The sequence below is a fragment of the Sinocyclocheilus rhinocerous genome, unplaced genomic scaffold (assembly GCF_001515625.1).
Source record: "Sinocyclocheilus rhinocerous isolate Xijiao unplaced genomic scaffold, SAMN03320098_v1.1 scaffold1648, whole genome shotgun sequence".
Classification (NCBI taxonomy): domain Eukaryota; kingdom Metazoa; phylum Chordata; class Actinopteri; order Cypriniformes; family Cyprinidae; genus Sinocyclocheilus; species Sinocyclocheilus rhinocerous.
In genome coordinates, this window is record NW_015647958.1 from 765,306 (window position 1) to 786,466 (window position 21,161).

General features: G+C 34.0%; 3 protein-coding genes across 3 annotated transcripts; 1 reads left to right on the forward strand and 2 right to left on the reverse strand.

Moving 5' to 3' along the window:
- Positions 1-376: 376 nt before the first annotated feature.
- Positions 377-1,124, reverse strand: LOC107709463 (dihydropteridine reductase-like). The gene is made up of 3 exons (XM_016513956.1): positions 1,005-1,124; positions 684-776; positions 377-497 (listed from the first exon to the last, which is right to left on the reverse strand). Exons 1-3 carry the CDS (start codon positions 1,095-1,097, stop codon positions 453-455), a joined length of 231 nt encoding a protein of 76 aa, XP_016369442.1. The 5' UTR covers positions 1,098-1,124; the 3' UTR covers positions 377-452.
- A 294-nt stretch (positions 1,125-1,418) lies between these two features.
- LOC107709461 (general transcription factor IIE subunit 2-like) lies at positions 1,419-20,946 on the forward strand. The gene is made up of 6 exons (XM_016513954.1): positions 1,419-1,573; positions 2,419-2,582; positions 18,047-18,138; positions 18,777-18,884; positions 20,307-20,489; positions 20,832-20,946. Exons 2-6 carry the CDS (start codon positions 2,420-2,422, stop codon positions 20,931-20,933), a joined length of 648 nt encoding a protein of 215 aa, XP_016369440.1. The 5' UTR covers positions 1,419-1,573; position 2,419; the 3' UTR covers positions 20,934-20,946.
- On the reverse strand, positions 4,908-8,278 carry smim18 (small integral membrane protein 18). Its single transcript, XM_016513957.1, has 2 exons — positions 8,200-8,278; positions 4,908-5,704 (listed from the first exon to the last, which is right to left on the reverse strand). The coding sequence occupies exon 2, from the start codon at positions 5,701-5,703 to the stop codon at positions 5,491-5,493; it is 213 nt and encodes a 70-aa protein (XP_016369443.1). The 5' UTR covers position 5,704; positions 8,200-8,278; the 3' UTR covers positions 4,908-5,490.
- Positions 20,947-21,161: the final 215 nt, after the last annotated feature.

Here is a 21,161-nt window from a genome sequence, read left to right on the forward strand (position 1 = left end):
CGACATGACTTAAAACTATTTAAATGTAAACATTATTATTATTATTATTATTATTAATGTAATTACTTTTAACAATATCATTAAGAGATTTAAATATAGGCTAATTTAATTACAATGTAAAAAAAAAAAAAAAAAAAAACATACAATCACTATTCAACAATTTTACTGAATAACACAACACACAGTTCTTGAAACTTCTGGAAGCACAAAGTGAATTTTGGTTAATTTATTAATTTACATATATGGATATTCGACACTCAGTTTCTGTTATATATAATAATGTGTTTGTGTGTATACAGTATGTTATGTATTATATAAAGGGCCTTCAAATATTGTGTTTGACAGTAGGAGTGTATTTATTAAGCATGTACTAACTTTAAGGCCTTGGCACTGCCGCCTGCCCAGCCTTCAGCCACACACAAGATGGCATCAACCTTATCTTCACCTAACAGCTAACACCTATCTTCACCTAACAGCTCACCGACATCAGATGTTACCTAAAAAAAAAAGAAAGGCAGAGATGTAACATGCTTGAAGACAACACATGAAATTAAGAATCAAAGCCAGATCAATAACTCAGACTATATTCATGAATATTAGCATTAGCCAATAATAATTCCTAGTTTTAAAAAAATGTAAATTGACAATTAAATTGGTAAAAAAAAAACGGTAGTAGCACCTACCTGGCTGGCTTGCTCAGTGAAGGATTCAGTCATCTTAACTGTAACATTGGCACTGGCTTCTTCATTGGCACTGAGATCTATAGAGGCAACCCACTGTAAATTACAAAACACAACTGAAATTAAATTATCCACCTTATTGACATATGACAGGCCACAAGAAATGTATAGTTAAGGATAAATGCATGACACCGTGACAACTGTGACAAACGAATTAATAATTAACAACATTATCACCAAAAACCATGGAGCATGTCTGATGGCACACTAGAGAGCAATTTATTTTTAATTACGTGAGCCGTCTTATGGGCTGAGACAACTTACCCAGTTTTTAGCTCTGAAGTACTGCACACATGCAGATCCTAGAGCCCCTTTTCCTCCGTAAACAATCACTTTTTGGGCTTCTGTAGCTGCCATGCCATTTCTTTCTTCAGAAGCACATGAGACCTTGTTATACAAAGAAAACAGCACATGCGCCTCCTACTGTTAAAGAGGAGAGGAGCAATCAGAATTTTACTAGCGTTGGTTTTTCAAACCTTTTAGCGTGTTTGTATGAATCTTCCATTCGTTTTTTAACTATTATTTTTTTTTTTATCAGTTTATTGTTTGAAAATATTCACTAATACCAGTAAATTAGCATTTTGCACATCGCAACAGATGTAATAATCCTTTTGACCAGCAGGCGGCACTGGAGTTCTGTGCAACTCACTATTAAAAACAAAGAAGGAGAGACTCGTTCTTCCGCAGGAAATTCGTGTAGTCGTGTAGCACCGCTAGCATTCTGTGACAAGCTTCCCATTTAGCGTCTTCACTAAGTTGACAGCATATCGTCACTGAAAATAATATTTAGCTGAACTGTTTCTCTCTGAGAGAGAAGGCAGTGAGATATTCAGGTAACGCTCAGAACTACTTTATTAAATTGTAGATGTGTTGCTGCATGTTTTTATGTGATGTAACGTTAACATGTTTCTGGCTTATTTGTTAATTGCGGATAGTGTGGTTTTATATAGAATGTCTTTTCAAATATAAAAGTTTACACGTGTTAGATATTTAATATCCACTCGGCGTTGACTGTAAATAAGCAATTTATATCAGTATGTTGGAGGTGGATAAACTTCCATCTGGCCTCAAATATCTCTAATAGACTGTGCATTAGATTGTCTCTCATCTAAAGACGAGAGATGAAAGTAATGGTTACACAGTCAACATCCACCTCTATCTATAAATTATAGTTATATAACTAAATTCTTTATAAACCTAAAAAGTGTTTGTTTTTAAATGAGTTAGTTGGACCACCAGATATTGAATGAAAACCAGCCAACGTATCTATGTGGAAACTGGCTGATTATGACTTTAATATTATTGGTACTATTATTATTTTAAAAATATTATAAAAAATAAAAATCCGTCCAAACCATTGTCAGGTGGTGTATATCAGCTCGGCAGATGTTATGGTTTTATTTTCAATTGGTAGTTTAATAGTGCATTGATTTGTGGATATACTTTGTCATGTTTTCAAGTATTGGTTTAATAGTGTACTAATTCATAGTTTTGGCTTGCACCATACTAGTCAAACAAGCCAAACCTGCTGTAGCATTTGTGTGATGTAGAGCCTTGCTTTATTAATTTGCTAGCATTATTTATAATGTCATTTAAAATGAATAAATTCATTTTATATAATTTTATACACACTCAAAGTCAGTTGAATCAAATTATTAACTGTGTTGTATGTGTCTAGGATGGATAAAGCTCTGCTGAGAGAGCGAGAACTCTTTAAAAAGAGAGCTCTGTCCACTCCTGTAGTTGAGAAGAGACCAGCAACCTCTGAGGCCTCTGGATCCTCCAAGAAGAAAAAGAGCAAACCAGACAAAGAGACGTCATCGTCCTCCAAAAACAGCACAGGTCAGAGAGTAGATGTGTTATGTTATTTCTTTTTCAAATAAATGCTGTTCTTTTGAACTTTCCATTCATCAATATTTTGGATAAAAGCATCTGATAAATGACTAAATAAATAAATAAATCAAAGAATTGAACCATGAATCAAAGAAAATGAATCATGGTTTCTGCAAACATATTAAGATATTTTGGATAAAAGCATCTGATAAATGACTAAATAAATAAATAAATCAAAGAATTGAACTATGAATCAAAGAAAATGAATCATGGTTTCTGCAAACATATTAAGAAGCGCAACTTTTAATAAATAATGAATGCTTTTTGACTGCCTAATCAGCATATCGTAATGGTTTTTTAAAGATCATGTTACGCTGAAAGCTAGAGTAATGGCTGCTGAAATTTCAGCGTTGCCATCACAGGAATAAATTTACATTGACAGATAAAATCATCTTTCAACATTTTTTTTTAAAAATTGTACCAACCCCAGACTTTTGAATGGTAGTGTATGTCGACCTCTTCTGTTACATATGATGATATTTATTGTATTGATGTTTTAGCATTATTTAAATAGCATCAGCATTTCTAAACCATTACACTTATGTTTTTGGAAGATGCTGAAACATTACCAATATAACAAAAAATAGCTGAAGCTGCTTGCACTAGGACTTTATTGCTTTTGGGAGCCTGATGCGTTGCAATCTGAATTACTGAAGTACTTTTCTCAAATGAATGAAAGCATTCTCATATCAGCTTCATCTTCACTTCTCAACCTGTTTAAAGTAAAACCAGTGTCAATAGCTAGAATGACATTGAGGATTCTTAAATTATGGCAGTGGCTAGAGTAATGGCTGCTGAAAATTCAGCGTTGCCATCACAGGAATAAATTTACATTGACAGATAAAATCATCTTTCAACATTTTTTTTAAAAAATTGTACCAACCCCAGACTTTTGAATGGTAGTGTATGTCGACCTCTTCTGTTACATATGATGATATTTATTGTATTGATGTTTTAGCATTATTTAAATAGCATCAGCATTTCTAAACCATTACACTTATGTTTTTGGAAGATGCTGAAACATTACCAATATAACAAAAAATAGCTGAAGCTGCTTGCACTAGGACTTTATTGCTTTTGGGAGCCTGATGCGTTGCAATCTGAATTACTGAAGTACTTTTCTCAAATGAATGAAAGCATTCTCATATCAGCTTCATCTTCACTTCTCAACCTGTTTAAAGTAAAACCAGTGTCAATAGCTAGAATGACATTGAGGATTCTTAAATTATGGCAGTGAGCCTAACAAGTACAAACAGGATATATTTACATTTTTTGTGGATTGTCACCCAGGCAAAGCTTGCGATACTGGGACTGTCCTGGGCAGGGCTGCAGTTAGCAAAACCTTCATCATGGGCCTCCCGGCTGATGTCTGCTCAGCCTTTATTTTATTTATTTTCGGCGTTTTGCCTTTTTATTTAGTTTGGACAGTTTAATGACAGGAAGCACTGTAAGTCGGCACGCTGTCCACAAGGCTTTTGTCGCTGACCAGCTTTTGTTTGTGAGAGTTACCCAAGTAGATAGTCATAAAAATAGAGTATTACAACAAAATATGAGGATTATTTGAGAACGGAGTAGTACATTTTGATTGGAGATGGACTGATATTACCTTTTTGATATTGAAAGTTGTTTAATTGTTTGATAAGAAATATGCAGAACAGATTTAATTATTAAAGACAATATTAATAATATAATAATAATAGTAACACTAATGATTGCTGTTGTGTGTGTTATATTTATGCTAAGTTGTTTTTGCACTCTGAATGTTTGCCATGATTGTTTTGGGTTTTACATTTAGAGTTACATAAGTTATTTTAAAAGTTGAATAATTACCCCGACTATATATTTTAAAAAGTGACCATACCTGTGAGTGTACTGTTGTTGGGTGCTTTAATTTAGAGCCCCACCAAAAAGGTGCTGTTTATTGGTACAAAATATTAATAAAACCAATAACCAGCTATGTTGAAAATTCTGAATATCATTAAAAAAATATCAATCATTACATTATCAGTCTTTATCTCTAGCTCTCATGGTGTCTTGTGTATTTTAGGCCAGTAATATTGGCTGCACGCCTTATTAAAGGTGTAGTCTAGTTCTTGTATGTGATCTCGAGTCGAGCAAAGCTCAAGCACAGGCCTGTTTCTGCACGTTTTTGAGCATGTAGACCGATTTAAATTTACTGTTAGCAGCTGATGATATCTTCTGTGACCCTGATGGGAACCACACATTTCTCATGCTTGTATGATTTTTTTTTTATTATATAATTTTGAATACACAATTTTAAGGCATTGCAAAGATGCGATAATTGGCCTTTAATGTGCTTCTTGATGTAGATAGAACTATTATTATTCACATATTAAATCTCACCTAAGAGTGAATGTAAACGTACACATACAAACATTCCCTTTACTTCAAACGTAGTGTGTGCTATTTGCTTTAAGTAGTAGAATCATAATGTATGTAGAATATTAATTCTATAATACTGACATGTAAACTTTGTCATCCCACACAAAGGGAAAAATTCATGTAAATTCATATCTCAAAAAATACAACAGTTTTATGTAGTCATCACACAATGGTACCGGAATACTGAATGCAGACTATAAAGAGACAATGAGCATACAAGCAAGTTTTTTCCTCTCTTTCTGGTCTAAATGTAATATTTTAAGCCATGGAGACACCTGTGCTGTGTATTGCTGTTAGAGCTAGTGGAAGTAGAGGGCTTCTGTCTCTGTATGTGTCTGGCGTGTTTTAAGGGACTCCAATCTGGCGAAGAGCTCCGTCCAAATCTGCAGCCTTTTCCACCAATCTACTGTTGTGGTTCCTATGGAGACTGTGTCCGCTGTCACCATGGTTACAACTAAACCACCTCGTCTCGCTGGCGGCGCAGGTCACGAACGGTTTTGGTTTTGGTGAAACAGCCGCAGTCCAGCAGCTCATAGAGGAATGCCAGTGTGGCGAGTGAGAGGATGGTGAGGATGAAGAGGAGGAGGATGATGAAGCAGGCAACATTCCAGCCGTCGTGAAAGGGATAGATCTGCTGGATCAGAGCAGAACTGCTGGACATGTTCATACTGCAGAGACACCAATAAATACAGTCAGTTATTGAAGAGGAAGATGAGCAATGGGAAAAAGATTGAGTGTGGGTAGGAATAAAGATGGAGGCAGGGTGATTGACAGATTGAATGGCAATTTCTTCGTACTGCTTTGTGCTTTTTTGTGGTGTTGATGGAAAAAGGACATCCATTAGAGCATGATGAAAGTCACAGTTTTTTCATACAGTGTCAATCAGAAATCTTTGTTTGTTACATTGCAACCCACTCTTTTTGAGTATCTTGCAGCATTAGTTTAGGTTTTCAATACACCATGTAAAGTTAAAGAGAGTTCCATTCTAGTTTGATCACCCGTGTCTTTGTCACCCATGCTTCTGTTACACTCCATCTAGCTGTTTTTAATCACAAGATCACACCTCCTTAGAAATAGAAATGCATTATATTGGGATCAGGTTAACCCAAAATCAGAATAATTATTCAGGAATTTCTTAAGATTTCATTAGCTGATTATTTGGTTGTTTTCTTGAAAAACATTTAGATTTGCATGAACAATAAAAAGACAGTAAGTATTGTCATAAAATTACATCTACTGTTCGTGCGAATGCTAAAATTATAATTTTTTCTAATAATTCTTTTAATTCAGTATAAGTTACTTTCAGGTTCATGCATTTAAAAATGACACTACCATTCACAAGTTTTTTTGTAATATTTATGAAAGAAGGCTCTTATGCATACTAAGGCTGTATTTATTTAATCAAAAAAATATTATTACAATTTTACAACAGTAAGCTGTTCTATGTTAATATATTTTAAAATGTCAATTTATTCCTGTTACAGCAAAGCTGAATTTTTAGCAGCTGTTACTCCAGTCTTCAGTGTCACATGATTATTCAGAAATCATTCTAAAATGCAGATTTGGTGCTCAAGAAATATTTCTTATTATTATCGCTTTTGAAAACGGTTGTGCGGCTTCATATTTTTGTGGAAACCATGATGCATGTTTATTTGATGCATTGCAAATTCAAAACAGCATAATTATTTTTTGTAACAAGTCCTTTACTGTCAATTTGATGTATTTAATGCACTCTTGCTGATTAAAATTAATTTAGTAAAATTTACATTTACATTTCTCATGCTTATATAATTTTTTTTATTATATAATTTTAAATACACAATTTTAAGGCATTGCAAAGATGCAATAATTGGCCTTTAAATGTGCTTCTTGATGTAGATAGAACTATTATTATTCACATATAATAATATATTCACATAAAAAAAATTATAATCTTAAATGACCCCAACATTTGAAGGGTAGTGTACTTTGATAGGTTCAAATATTCCTTGCTAAACACTTGTTATATTAGCCCAAAAAGCATGTACAGCTATAAGAAAGTACAGTTTTCAGAATCCAGGCAGCTTTAGCATCCTATTTTATAGTCAACTTTGTTTTGGGATGGACTAATCCTAATCTTGAATATTATGTAGGACAAATAGTATGCAAAATGCAATGGTGCTATACTAGAGAAATGAATTTAGATGAATCAGCTGACCTAGTTTGCTTGAGTGGACATTGTGTGTGTTGTGTAGGTTTAGATCAGAGTGGAAGCTAATGTAAAACACATTCTATTATGTATCTTAAGGCTTAGATAATTTGATATTCTTATATAGTGTTTGAAGTTCATTCTGATGATCTATGGTATTCTGTATTACATATGTCACAAAAGGATCTGTGCACATCAGGAATGCAACTGTAGGTGTAATTAGGTTAACCGTAACATGAGCCGTGCGAAAGCTTTTCTCATGCGTGTCTGATTGTGCACATGCGCTTCTACAGGAATACAGCTTCACTTTCGATCCAACCATGACTCACAGAAGAGAGTTCCTCTATCTCCAGAAAGATTTAAACTTCTTTTCACATTCATTTATTCAATATGAATGTTTTTTTGTTTATTAAAATATTTTTTAAAAACTTAAAAAATTTAAAGACCTGGTCTTGTGACCTTAATTAACACTTGTAGACTCCCCCATAGACAAACAGTCTCGTCTGAAACAGACAGATGGCTCCTGCTTGTCCTGCTCCACCCCAAGCATCTTTTAGTATGGTGCTACCATTTCTTTCAAGCCCTTTTCTAATGTTTGTCTCTTTTGAGAATTATAAATGCTAATAATGAATGAGATTTTCTTGTTACATTTTCCGTGCACAATCAATTTGATACTCTGTGGTGTAATGATCTAGAATTGCACAGTCAGCTTTCAACTGTCTTGATCCTGCATGTGTGTGTACAAGTAACGTTTCCGACCAAGATCTGATGCTTGGATTACCTTTTACATGTTTGTGACACAATATGTGCGTACGTTTTAGTTATGGTCGCACAGCTTTGTCATGCTTATTCTCAATATGAAGAGTCAATTACTAAAGGAATCCATTGACATTTATATAAAACAGAGATGGTGGTGTTTTAGTCTGTATGAGTATTATTTTGCATTGTGTTGTGATTTATAAAAGCAGGACGTACCTGGGTGTGAGTGTCTGGGATGCAGGGTGATGGAGCAGCCTCTTGTTTGTCTGTGTGTTGTCTTTCTTGCCACTCACGCTCTCTCTCTCTCTCCCTGCCCCACCTTTTTCTGGAACCGTGTATTGCACTGGCTGTTCTGAGTCTCTACTCTGTCACCATTGGCTGGCTGTCCTGTCTTTCAAAGCATCAGCCATCCAACCTACTGTAACGCATCTGCTCTCAGCATTAGGACCCGCCCACACGATGAATCATTCATGAGTCAGTGCCAAGATGCGGCTGAGGCTGGCTGTGCTCCAGTTGCCAGGGTTTGAGAGCAGGGTGTGGAGGAGGAAGAGGATGTGATGCTAGAGCTATATGGAAATTATTCTTTTTACCATGGTTACAAGGAGCTTGAAATGGAGAAAACTATGGGTGAAAGCAGGATGAGCACTGACAATCAAAAATAAAATGTGAATTATGGCGTCATTGTTTGTCCAGGTTTGCATTATATTCAAGTAGAGCTGGGACAATATGGCCAAAAAAATGATCATGATTAAACTTTTCATATCAGCCGATATTGATAATTATCTTGATAAATGTCAAATCTTTATTTCTTTCAAGTTTAAAGGCATATTTTGTTCTCGCGAGTGAAAGTTGTAGAAATCAGTTCATTATGGTTTTAAACCTTTTTTGTTTTTTTTTGTTTTTTTTTGTCGTCGGAGCATTTACCAAACAGGTGAACATTTCACAAATCTGAGGTACAGTATTCAAAGCACTTATAATAATAATACAGGTGCATCTCAATAAATTAGAATGTCGTGGAAAAGTTCATTTATTTCAGTAATTCAACTCAAATTGTGAAACTCGTGTATTAAATAAATTCAATGCACACAGACTGAAGTAGTTTAAGTCTTTGGTTCTTTTAATTGTGATGATTTTGGCTCACATTTAACAAAAACCCACCAATTAACTATCTCAACAAATTAGAATACTTATTAAGACCAATAAAAAAAACATGTTTGTGGCTTACCCTCCTTGTGAAGGGTGTCAATGATTGTCTTCTGGACAACTGTCAGATCAGCAGTCTTCCCCATGATTGTGTAGCCTAGTGAACCAAACTGAGAGACCATTTTGAAGGCTCAGGAGACCTTTGCAGCAGTGTTGCCAATTTGGGGATTTTGTCGGCAAATTTATCTACTTTCTCATTGTAGCTGCGACTTTTTTTAATCTTTTGCGACAAGGAGCTATTTTAGCTATATTTAAATAAAACTAGCGATTTTTTTGGAGATTTTTTTTTTTTTTACTTGGCCACACCCTGCCGTAGGCCCGTGACCTCTCACGTTTGCTCTCAATCATGCCAATGAGTCTGCGCAGTGAACACACCAGTACGCCACGCCTGCCATGACGCACACCACAATTTCATTATAAGCATCAATCAAGTTATACTGTCATCATTTGTAAAGTGTATATATATATATATATATATATATATTTACTTTCCTTTACCTTTACCAAATTTACCTGTATTTACTTTTTCATATTTGGCGACTTTTTGTGAAAAATGGAGACATTTGAGGGTGGATCTAGAGATTTTCTGAGGGAGGGGTTTGGCAACACTGCTTTGTAGGTGTTTTGAGTCGATTAGCTGATTGGCTTGTCACCATATTCTAATTTGTTGAGATTGAATTGGTCGGTTTTTGTTAAATGTGAGCCAAAATCATCACAATTAAAAGAACCAAAGACTTAAACTACTTCAGTCTGTGTGCATTGAATTTATTTAATACACGAGTTTCACAATTTGAGTTGAATTACTGAAATAAATGAACTTTTCCACGACATTCTAATTTATTGAGATGCACCTGTACAATATTTTCTCTACATCAAAATATGCTTGAATAAACTTAAGTATAATCCTTTTCGGTCCTTTTTCCTTGACAAAATATCTTAATAGAGAAATTAATTTCTGCATGTTCTAATGGGTGATATTGTTTTAAATCATGAAACAGGTTTTTGTTTCCTGATTTTGATGACACGATGCAGATGTAAATTTATGTTCATTAACAAAAACAATGACATCTATAAAAATAAATAAATGCTATAGCTTAATAAACAACCATTACTCCTTTCATACATTTAATACATGTCTACATTAATAATATAATAAAATGCCATATGTATATCCCACTTTTCAGTGAGCTTTATGTACTATTTACCTCAATAATTGTTTTGCTAGAAATGAAATCAAAAGTTTAAAAAGTTGTTCAGAATCATACATTTAAACACAAACTGAGCTCAAACCACAGCGTTCGCTATTTTATTGTCACAGAATCAAATAATAATAATAATAATATTTATTAATATAGCGCCTTTCCAGAGCTCAAGGACACTTTACAATAAACATCAGAAATGTGAGGATAATGTCAAACAAACAATCAAACAATAATACAGAAAGTAAAGTAAAGCGAACATCATACAACCAGAGAGTAATATATGGATAAGACAACATGAAACAGAAGTCAACTTAAGAAAGGTAACATTGTGAAAACAAATGAGTTTTGAGCAGCGATTTAAATTCAGACAGGTTATTGGCAAGACAGAGCGATCTGGGGATCAAATACACAGGATATCAAAGGCAGTGTAGGATACATCTATGCATCCTTCAAAAACTGATCAGATGGACAGGATGTGACACGATCATAGGATTCTGCCTTGATGCCTTCCTACCTCTGTATGCTGCCTGCAGAGGCAGCATTTTCAGCTTTCAGGCGCAGCATAAAAATAGCATAATTAGATGATGCATTTTTTACGTATAAGCAACCAGTCATCTCTGATTTGTTTCACTAACCTTTAGTGCATAAAAAGTTGCTTCATTTTGAGACCTCGCTGAAAGTAATGAGAAATTGCACTCACAACAACTGAGTGTTTTTGAACAATTTATTAAAAGAACCATCTCAATTTATTTGTGAGCCAGACTGTACTGGTTGTGCTGTATGTTTATTTTTGTGTACAACCCACAGGGACATGTCAGTAGAAAAAGGTGTTACTTTGCCATTATTTTGCAGTACACAATCTTTAAACCATGATTTGAATCAGACTGCAAGCTCATATTAACAACATTGGTAAATCTGATTTTGTGGTGTTTTAGATTTAGAAACAAAAAGCAGTGCAGGAAATACTAAATGTGTGTGGTGTCTAAATTTGCATCTTATTATAACTGAGTATTGTTCACTGGCCTAGTTACACTGGCGAATATTTATTTATTTATTTATATATATATATATATATATATATAAATAAATGTGTGTGTGTTCCTACCCAATTTCTTCGTTCCAGTCAACTTTGCATTTAATATGCTTTGATACAACACTCTGTGAACAGCCACCCCTTTCAGTAATGGCCTTCTGTGGCTTACCCTCTTTGTGGAATGTGTCAATGATTGTCTTCTGGACCATTGCCAAGTCAGCAGTCTTCCCCATTATTGTGGTTTCAAAGAAAAAGAGATACCCGGAATTTATACTGTAGGGATGGTCATTTATTGAAACTCAAATTTTGAGGTACTGGATTTTTGACTTTTACGAGCTTTAAGCTCTAATCATCAAAATTAAAACATAAAAACTTTTGAAATGTTTTACTTTACATGTAATGAATCTAGAATATATTATGAAAGTTTTACTTTTTGAAATAAGTTAACAAAAAAATGAACTTTTTCACGATATTCTAATTTTTTGAGATGCACCTGTGTGTGTGTGTGTGTGTGTGTGCGTGTATGTATATATGTGTATATATATACACATACATACATACATACACACACACACACACACAACAGGAAAAAAAACAACAAATCTACTATGCTAGGTTTCTTTTTATTTATTTTGAACAGACAGTATTCTTTACAATTTTTTCCACCTAGATGTGAAAATACTAAATATTATATTAAATTATAATGTTATATAAAAATATAATGCAAGGGGAAAAAACAGTACGACACGTAACGTAGCCTATATATGCTGAGTTTCAGTTCATTTTTGTGACACGCTTAATTTGTCCACAGAAAGGAAACTCAAATGGCAGAAAGCGACATCCTATTTGTTTTCTTTATTTTACAAAAGCACAATGTTTTGTTTTCATTGTGAGTGTACACAAATGAAAAGACCTTAAGAGAAGGAGTGTAAGACCTTTTACAGTGCTGCATTATTAATAAGACAATAAGTGTTTTAAGTTGATTCTGCTGGTATAAGGAAACAGTTGAAGTAATCGCGCCGGCGCACACACACAAAACATATCAGTTCCAGCATTGCTAACTTCAGCGCAGTTGGTACTTTATCAAAATAAAATACAGTGAACCATACATCAGCGCGCCTGCCTCTTTGTCACCGTTGGAATGCAAATGAAGAACAAGGCCTATAATTTACATAATAAATAATAGTTTACAAAGGATAGTAACATACAGGATAGTAATAATAGTAATACAAGGATAGTAGTAGTAACAAAGGAGACAAAAATATATACATATACTATACAGTGGTGTGAAAAAGTGTTGGCCCCCTTCCTGATTTCTTATTTTTTTTGCATGTTTGTCACACTTTAATGTTTCAGATCATCAAACAAATTTAAATATTAGTAAAAGATAACACAAGTGAACACAACATGCAGTTTTTAAATGAAGGTTTTTATTATTAAGGGAAAACAAAATCCAAAACTACATGGCCCTGTGTGAAAAAGTGTTTGCCCCCTAAACCTAATAACTAGTTGGGCCACCCTTAGCAGCAACAACAGCAATCAAGCGTTTGCGATAACTTGCAATGAGTCTGTTACAGCGCTGTGAAGGAATTTTGGTCCACTCATCTATGCAGAATTGTTGTAAATCAGCCACATTGGAGGGTTTTCGAGCATAAACCGCCTTTTTAAGGGGCAAAAGTATGTGAATCTTTGATTTCAGTATCTGGTGTGACCCCGTTTTGCAGCAATAACTGCAAGTAACATTTCTTGTAACTGCTGATCAGTCCTGCACAACGGCTTGTAGGAATTTTAGCCCATTCCTCAGTACAGAACCACTTCAACTCTATGATGTTGGTGGGTTTCCTCCTATGAACTGCTTGTTTCAGGTCCTACCACAAAATTTCAATTGGATTAAGGTCCGGAATTTGACTCGGTCATTCCAAAACATTAACTTTGTTCTTCTTTAACCATTTTTTGGTAGAATGACGTGTGCTTGGGGTCGTTGTCTTGCTGCGTGACCCATTTTCTCTTGAGATTCAGTTCTTGGGCAGATGTCCTGACATTTTCCTTCAGAATTCATTGTTCCATTAATGATGGCAAGCCATCCTGGACCAGATGCTGCAAAACAGGCCCAAACCATGATACTACCACCACCATGTTTCACAGATGGGATAAGGTTCTTATGCTGAAATGCAGTGTTTTCTTCTCCAAACATAACGCTTCTCATTTAAAACAAAATGTTCTATTTTGGTCTCATCCATCCACAAAACATTTCTCCAGTATTCCGCTGGCTTGTCCACATGATCTTTAGCAAACTGCAGATGGGCAACAATGTTCTTTTTGGAGAGCAGTGGCTTTCTTCTTGTGACTCTGCCATGGACTGTTGTTCAGGACATGGTTGTTCAGTGTTCTTCTGATGATGGGCTCATAAACATTAACATAAGCCAATGTGAGAAAGGTCATTAGTTGCTTAGAATTTAGCCTGCAGTCCTTTAACCTAGTGGACTTTTTAACGTCTTGCTATTAGAGCGTTGCTTGTTGGTGGACCACTCCTGGGGAGGGTAACAGTGGTCTTGAATTTCCTCCATTTGTACACAATCTGTCTGACCGTGGATTGGTGGAGTCCAAACTCTTTAGAGATGGCTTTGAAACCTTTTCTAGCCTGATGAGCAACACCAACTCTTTTTCTGAGGTCCTCAGAGATCTCATTTGTTTGTGCCATGATACACTTCCACAAAGTACAAGACCAAACTTTGACAGATCCTTGTTCTTTAAATAAAACGGGGCACACACTGACACCTGATAGTAATCTCACTGAGTAAAAACACCTCTGAGCAGATGGACTCTAATTTCACCTTCAAATTAACAGCTAATCCTAGAGATTCACATACTTCTGCCGCTCACAGATATGTAATATTGGATAATTTTCCTGAATAAATAAATGACAAAGTATATATTTTCATTTGTTTGATTGGGTTCTCTTTGTCAACTTTCAGGACTTGCATGCAAATCTGATGATTTTTTTGGGTTATATTTATGCAGAAATATAGACAATTCTAAAGGGTTCACAAACTTTCAAGCAGCACTGTATATGGGTAAATGATGTGATGCCTAAATTTTCTGTCCGATTGCATTTTTTCAGTTAGATAGACAGTTAATTAATGTCGTTAATAGAAGTATCTCCCACATATGTACCAACTTTAACTTTTCAAAAAACATTAGTTATTTGTAATTTTTCTGTTATTCAAAGTGTCAAAACATCATGTGGTGTGACCGTCCAGCCATAACTGTTGTTTTGGAAACATCTTTGAAATTACCCTAAATTTATTCAGATTAATTTTCTGCACTATTTGGCTTGACTTCAAAGGGTTTTGTAATCCTGTATAAAATTGCGAAGAATTTGCATTTATTTTTCCATCATAACATTCAAACAAACTTTGTCCGATAATCTCCATTTTATGAAACATCTTTGAAATTACCCTAAATTTATTCAGATAAATTTTCTTCACTATTTGGCTTGACTCCAAAGGGTCTTGTAATCCTGTATAAAATTGCGAAAAATGTGCATTTATATTTCCATTATACCATTCAAACAAACTTTGTCCGGTAATCTCCATTTTATGAAATATCATGTGGTGCGACCATAAAGAAACTACCATTTTGGGACTTTTATGTTGAAATCCATTCAAAGATAGGACGTTGCATCATATACCAATTTGCCAAGGACCCATAGAAGCATCAAGCAGGTTTGCAACTATCTTTCAAATTTGGAAAAAAATAACCTTTTATATGGCTGGTATGTAGTTACCAAATTTTGGATATCATGTGGTATGACCTCAGAAAAACAATGAATATTAAGTTATTTCTACAAGTATTTATTTTTATTATAAATTTCATAGTGACCTTTCATGGGAAGCTAGCTTGTTTTGTTTAGGTGGCTAGTTCTGTGCTTGTAAATTGACTAAATTTGAAAATATCATGTGGTGCGACCAAATATCATGTGGTGCGACCACTGCAGAGTGTTTTCCATTATAGATATATGTCCCAGATTGGCAGTTTCTTTGAGCTTTTATATTCAATTAATGGTTTATATACATAAAATCATTTGGAATAGATTTTTATGCAATTTGGGTAATTTAAGACTGTTTATGTTTAATCTTTGTACAATATGAGAAAAATGCAAAAAAAAAAAAATTGAGCATGCAATTTTAGTTTGGTAATTATGCATTTATTCGTAATTTATTATATATTTATTACTAACTATTTTAGGAAAGTAAAATAAACGCTCGCCATAGGCAGCATGTTTATTCTGACCCTGCAGTCAAGCACAATGGCATGGCACTTTTATGCAACACATCATGTTCTCATGCAGTGAAAATGCATCACGGAGCAAAGAAGACACTGACAATGTGCAGACATACAAGACAGAGCAGGTTATTAAACAAAGGCCTGGTTTCACAGACAGGGCTTAGACTAAGCCAGGATTAAGCCATAGTTCAATTAGGACATTTAAAAGTTATTTTTATAAAGGTGCCTTAGAAAAAAATACTGACGTGCATTGAGACAAAATAAAGGCACTGATATATTTTAAGATCAGTCAGAGCAAGTTTCTTTCAGTTGAAACAGCTCAGACTTAGATTTTAGTCTGGAATTAGGCTTAAGCCTTGTCTGTGAAACCGGGGGATAGTCTTAGAGTTCAAAATTTGTCTTTTTTTTTAATAGGAAATTTAAACAACAAATACTGTTTTGTGGCTCTTTTATGTATGTGTCATGACAGATTGCTGTAGCACCTCAGTTCAAGCGGCATGTGAACCGATCATCTCTTACTAGTTATAGCACAAAATAAACCTGAATGAACATCAGAAGATATTTAGTTTCAACTGTGAAAAGATGTCAATACACTATTTTTGAAGTTCAAGTCCACCAATGTTAATCTACTCTTCTGTCTGGTTTGTTTGTTGGACAGAAATGGTGGATTTGGCATTATGATTGGTCAGATTGCCTGTTAATCAAACTCCCGGCGAAGGGTCAATTGAGCAGCCAAGATTGGGCAAAGTTTAGAAATAACTGGGTCTAAAAAAATTACTGCTGTTAATGCCATGTGCTGCACTTTTCACACGTTTCTTTAATAAATAGATTTTTAATTATATAATGTCTTTGTGTCATTTGGAGCGACCATTCATCATGTGGTGCGACCAATAATAGCAATAACTGTATTAAATTAAAAATAAATTATCTAATTTATGTGGCTAAAATATGAATCACTGCAACAGTATGCTTAAGTGAATGATATTTCAAAAACATTTTTATCAGTTTTATGCAATTTACAGAAAAATAAGTCTGCTAACTACATTTAAGAAGGCAACTTTGAAATTATAGAACAAAAATTAGATCATGATTTACAAAAACTCAAAAGAAATGCAAATACTTTACTAAACATTTTAATTACTGAGAGCATCTAAATAAAAATGTTAAGCATGTTAAGAAAATTAATTAATTTTAATATAAATCATGGTCGCACCACATGACATTTTTTAAGGCTACAGCCGATTCATCTAGATGAAAAAACACTAAAATCACTTAATTGAAAATTTTAATATGAATTTATGTGTACACAACATTCTTAATGTTTGAATAACTACAAAATATATTACTTTTTTTTTTTGTATTTAAAAATTTGCCTGTCGAAAATTATTATACGTCAAAGACCCATTTATATATGCGTGTGTGTTTTTTGCTTTTTTTAATCCTTGAGAGAAATTTCCGTGACAGACCGCTCACATGAAACATAGATCCTCAAATACAAACATATATAATCATTTCAGTATTTAAGCATAAAATATAACACTTATGAGCATCAAATAAGCATGGTATTGCTCAAAAAATGTACCCAATGCAAAATATGTGAACAATTTACAGCAGCTTATGCTTAAGAATGCATAAATAACTAACATTCCACGTAGCGTGCAGCTGTTGATATCATGTTTTCTCTGATCTCAAAGAAGATATAACATCTATATCAATAACAAACAAGTGATATGAAGTGATAACAGTTTCTGAAATGAATGTTTAATATTTATACTGTGCTTAGCTAGAAAAAAATTATTTAAACCGTTTCACTATTATTAATAAACAGTACAGCTCTGTTATTGTTGTTATACTGCTATATATTTTCCTACATCACACTATTATTTTATACATGTATTATTTATACAGAAGATTTTGATATCATGCGGATGAAATCTGTTTTTGTCAGAGGTTTTTCTTTGCATTAGAGGAAGTGTTGTCAAATAGATTACATCAAACCAATGAATTAAGGGATCTGAATGGCCAGAGTGCTTTTTCTCTTTGCACTTTGTCAGAATATACTTTTTTTTTTTTGCCGTTTTGTTTTGCTTTTTCATTTCACTTTTGGTTTTTGGTGTTTTTAGTAAGAAAGTGTCTGCTGACAGCAGAAAGAATTGTAAATGGTGTGGAATATAACTGCCAGAAACTAACTTTGAGTTAGAAAACAGCATGTGTGTTATTACTTTCATTGTTGTTTGAAAGGATTATAGTAGTTATTGCATTAATAGCCTATTATTTGCAGCACTTACTTATTATAGTCTCTTATCTCTTCTTCTCTTGTTCTCTTTTCATCGTTCAGATCCCAGCAATGGCTCCTTCAATCTCAAAGCACTTTCTGGGAGTTCAGGATACAAATTTGGAGTTTTGGCCCGAATTGTTAACTACATGAAGGTAATACGAAAATACACACATTTCCACAGTTCAGTGGTCTGTTCAACAAGCAAGCATTTGCTGCAGTGTCTGTCAATTGTCACTTTTCTTGCTTCATTTCTACATTTCCTATCTCACATTAGAGCACACAGACTGAACAGGATGACCCATGGGAATGAAATTATCATGAGCTTGAGCAATCCTCACTGTCATTAAACACATGCTCCCTGGAAAATGGCTTCTAATCTCAGCACATCTATTGCCAGTCTTATATTTGTACCAATTTTGTGATCTAAAATGAGGATTTATTCTGATCGTTTGTGAAGGTTTTTATGTTGTGTGCTTGAAAAAAACAGACAAAAGGGACTGAAACAGTTTTTGCTGACTCCCCTAACAACAGTTTCTCCACCTGACCTGAATAAACACTGTAAAAATTTTGCCCTGTGACTAATGCATTGTCAGAGTCATCATGTTACAGTTGTTTCATATTATCACAAGCATTTTGTCATTTTTTTTTTTTTTCTTTTTGTTTTTTGTCAGTCTTGGCAGTTCCCCAAAGTGACATGCCAGTAATTAAAGGCTGTCAGGCTGTAATCCACAGATGTAGATGTAGCTGTGATGCATTTAAACTCCCTTTTTACATCTCATCTCTTTTTCAGACGAGGCACCAGAGAGGTGATACTCATCATCTGACTCTGGATGAAATTCTGGATGAGACCAAGCTGCTGGACATTGGCATGAAGCAGAAACAGTGGCTTATGAGCGAGGTGTGTGTGAGTGGGCATTAGAGAAAGACATTTGGTCTCATTCACTAATAATTGTGTGGATTTTTTTGTATTTATAGGCACATGAGAACATCTCACAAAAAAATATTCTGCCTAATTCACAACAATCAAGTAAAAGTCAAATACATGTCCTCTGAACACCCTGTCGGGGTTTATTTTGTTATGTTGGAAGAAAAAGACTGCAGAATTCTATATGAGAAATGAGAAAATAGTCAATTAGAAGTTCAGCCGTTTTATACAATATTAGGGATGTTAATCAGTTAAAAATTTTAGAGATTAAAATGATTACATGATATGCTAATTATATGAAACCATGATCCGCACTTGCAAAACCAGTCTTCTTTTTACATTTTATTATACATTTATCACCAATAGGGAAAAATCACAAACGTTTCGCCTCCACCCACTTTTTAAATTGTTAATTTACTTGACGTCATGATTCATTAACCATTTTTCAATTCCTTAAAATACACGTTACCATTTAAATACTGGACAATTTCCATGTATATACAACATAGATCATCACATCCACCAATACACTATAATATACCCCTTAACTCGCACATGAATTACATAGGATTCCATGTTTAGCACTATTGAACACTATTGTTGATATGCTATTTAATCACATTTAGTTACATATATAATTTTTTACTGAGAAAAGGCAAATAAATAAATTAGTTATTTTAAAATAATAAAATAAAATAATAACAGCAAATAAAGATACTTCAGTGACATCACTGTTACAGATAAGTCAAGCATTAAATAGACAGGTCAATATATTGTTTTATTTCCATATCATTGAACATAAGTATAGCATATCGCACCACTGTCCTGAAGACCACAGATATCTGTAAGAGAGGAAAGCTGTCAATGTGTCTGATATCTAAAATAAAAAATAAAATCGAGGCCGAAAACAAGAGCACATCCCATGTGAATGGCCCCTAAATTGGTGTTATATCTGCATTTACTTTAGTTTTTTCTTGTTTTGTTTTCTTGTGTTTTTTTAAGTTATCATTATTATTTTTGTTAATTGCTTGGTTTTGTTTGTCTTATTCTTTTTTGTTTTTGTTTTGTTCTTTGGTTTTAGTTGTTTTTGCAGAGAAAACATGTCTTCTGCGTGGAGTGGTATGGTAATGCATGCTGTCTGTAGTAGCAGCTGGACTTCCACTGATTGCAGAATTTGTAAAAATATGCTTTCTTTTTGGATTTACATATGGTTCCGGGGCCATGTGTTAATCTAATTCACATATTACAATGTGTTTTGACCACAGAATGACCAATCAAAATCATATGTTCCTGGGAGCCATGCACTAACACATAATACACCTTTTAAAGGGCAAGAGACACATTCAAAAAAACAAAAACAAAAAAGGAAATCTAAATCTTTCTCCCTCCCTCCAGGCATTAGCAAGTAATCCTAAGATTGATGTGCGGGAAGGGAAATATGCCTTTAAACCCAAGTATCATCTGAAGGATAAGAAAGCTCTGCTAAGACTACTGGACAAACACGATCAGCTGGGACTAGGAGGAGTGTTACTAGACGATGTTGAAGAGGGTCTACCCAACGCAGCCAAGGCTATTAAGGTAACATGCTAGCGTACTTTTTTCTTTTTCAAAATTTTTATTTTTAAACAGGCGGAGCATTTTCTAGACAGTACATTTAAAGCATCGGGTACACAGAAACTTCAGAATGTTTTGAGGCATCATTAAACAGATGTACTGTGTTTTTATTTATTTAAAAAAAAAAAAATTAAGATTTTCAGATAGTCTTTTTTTTAGCACCTAATTTGCATATAATATTTCTTTACATGTAATTCATCTGCCAGCGGATTTTCTGTATTTAATGTGTAGTTCTCAGTAAGAAAGAAGCTAATTAGCTTTTTCAAGATTTGAAATACTTAATTTTGTTTTGTTTATTTTGTTCAGGCACTTGGGGATCAGATTATATTTGTGACCAGGCCAGATAAGAAGAAGGTTCTTTTCTACAATGACAAACACTGTCAGTTTGTTGTTGATGAAGGTGGGTGACGATCATTATTATATAATATAAGAAGTGTCCTGGTAGGGCTGGACGATATGGCCAAAATTTATATCACAATATATTTCTTAATTTCGGTCGATACGATATAATTCCGATATCGATATGAACACTATTTATCTGAAATAGAAATATTTTGTAACATTATAAATGCCTTTATCATCACTTTTGATAAATTTTAAGCATCCTTGCTAAATAAAAGTATTAATTTATATAAT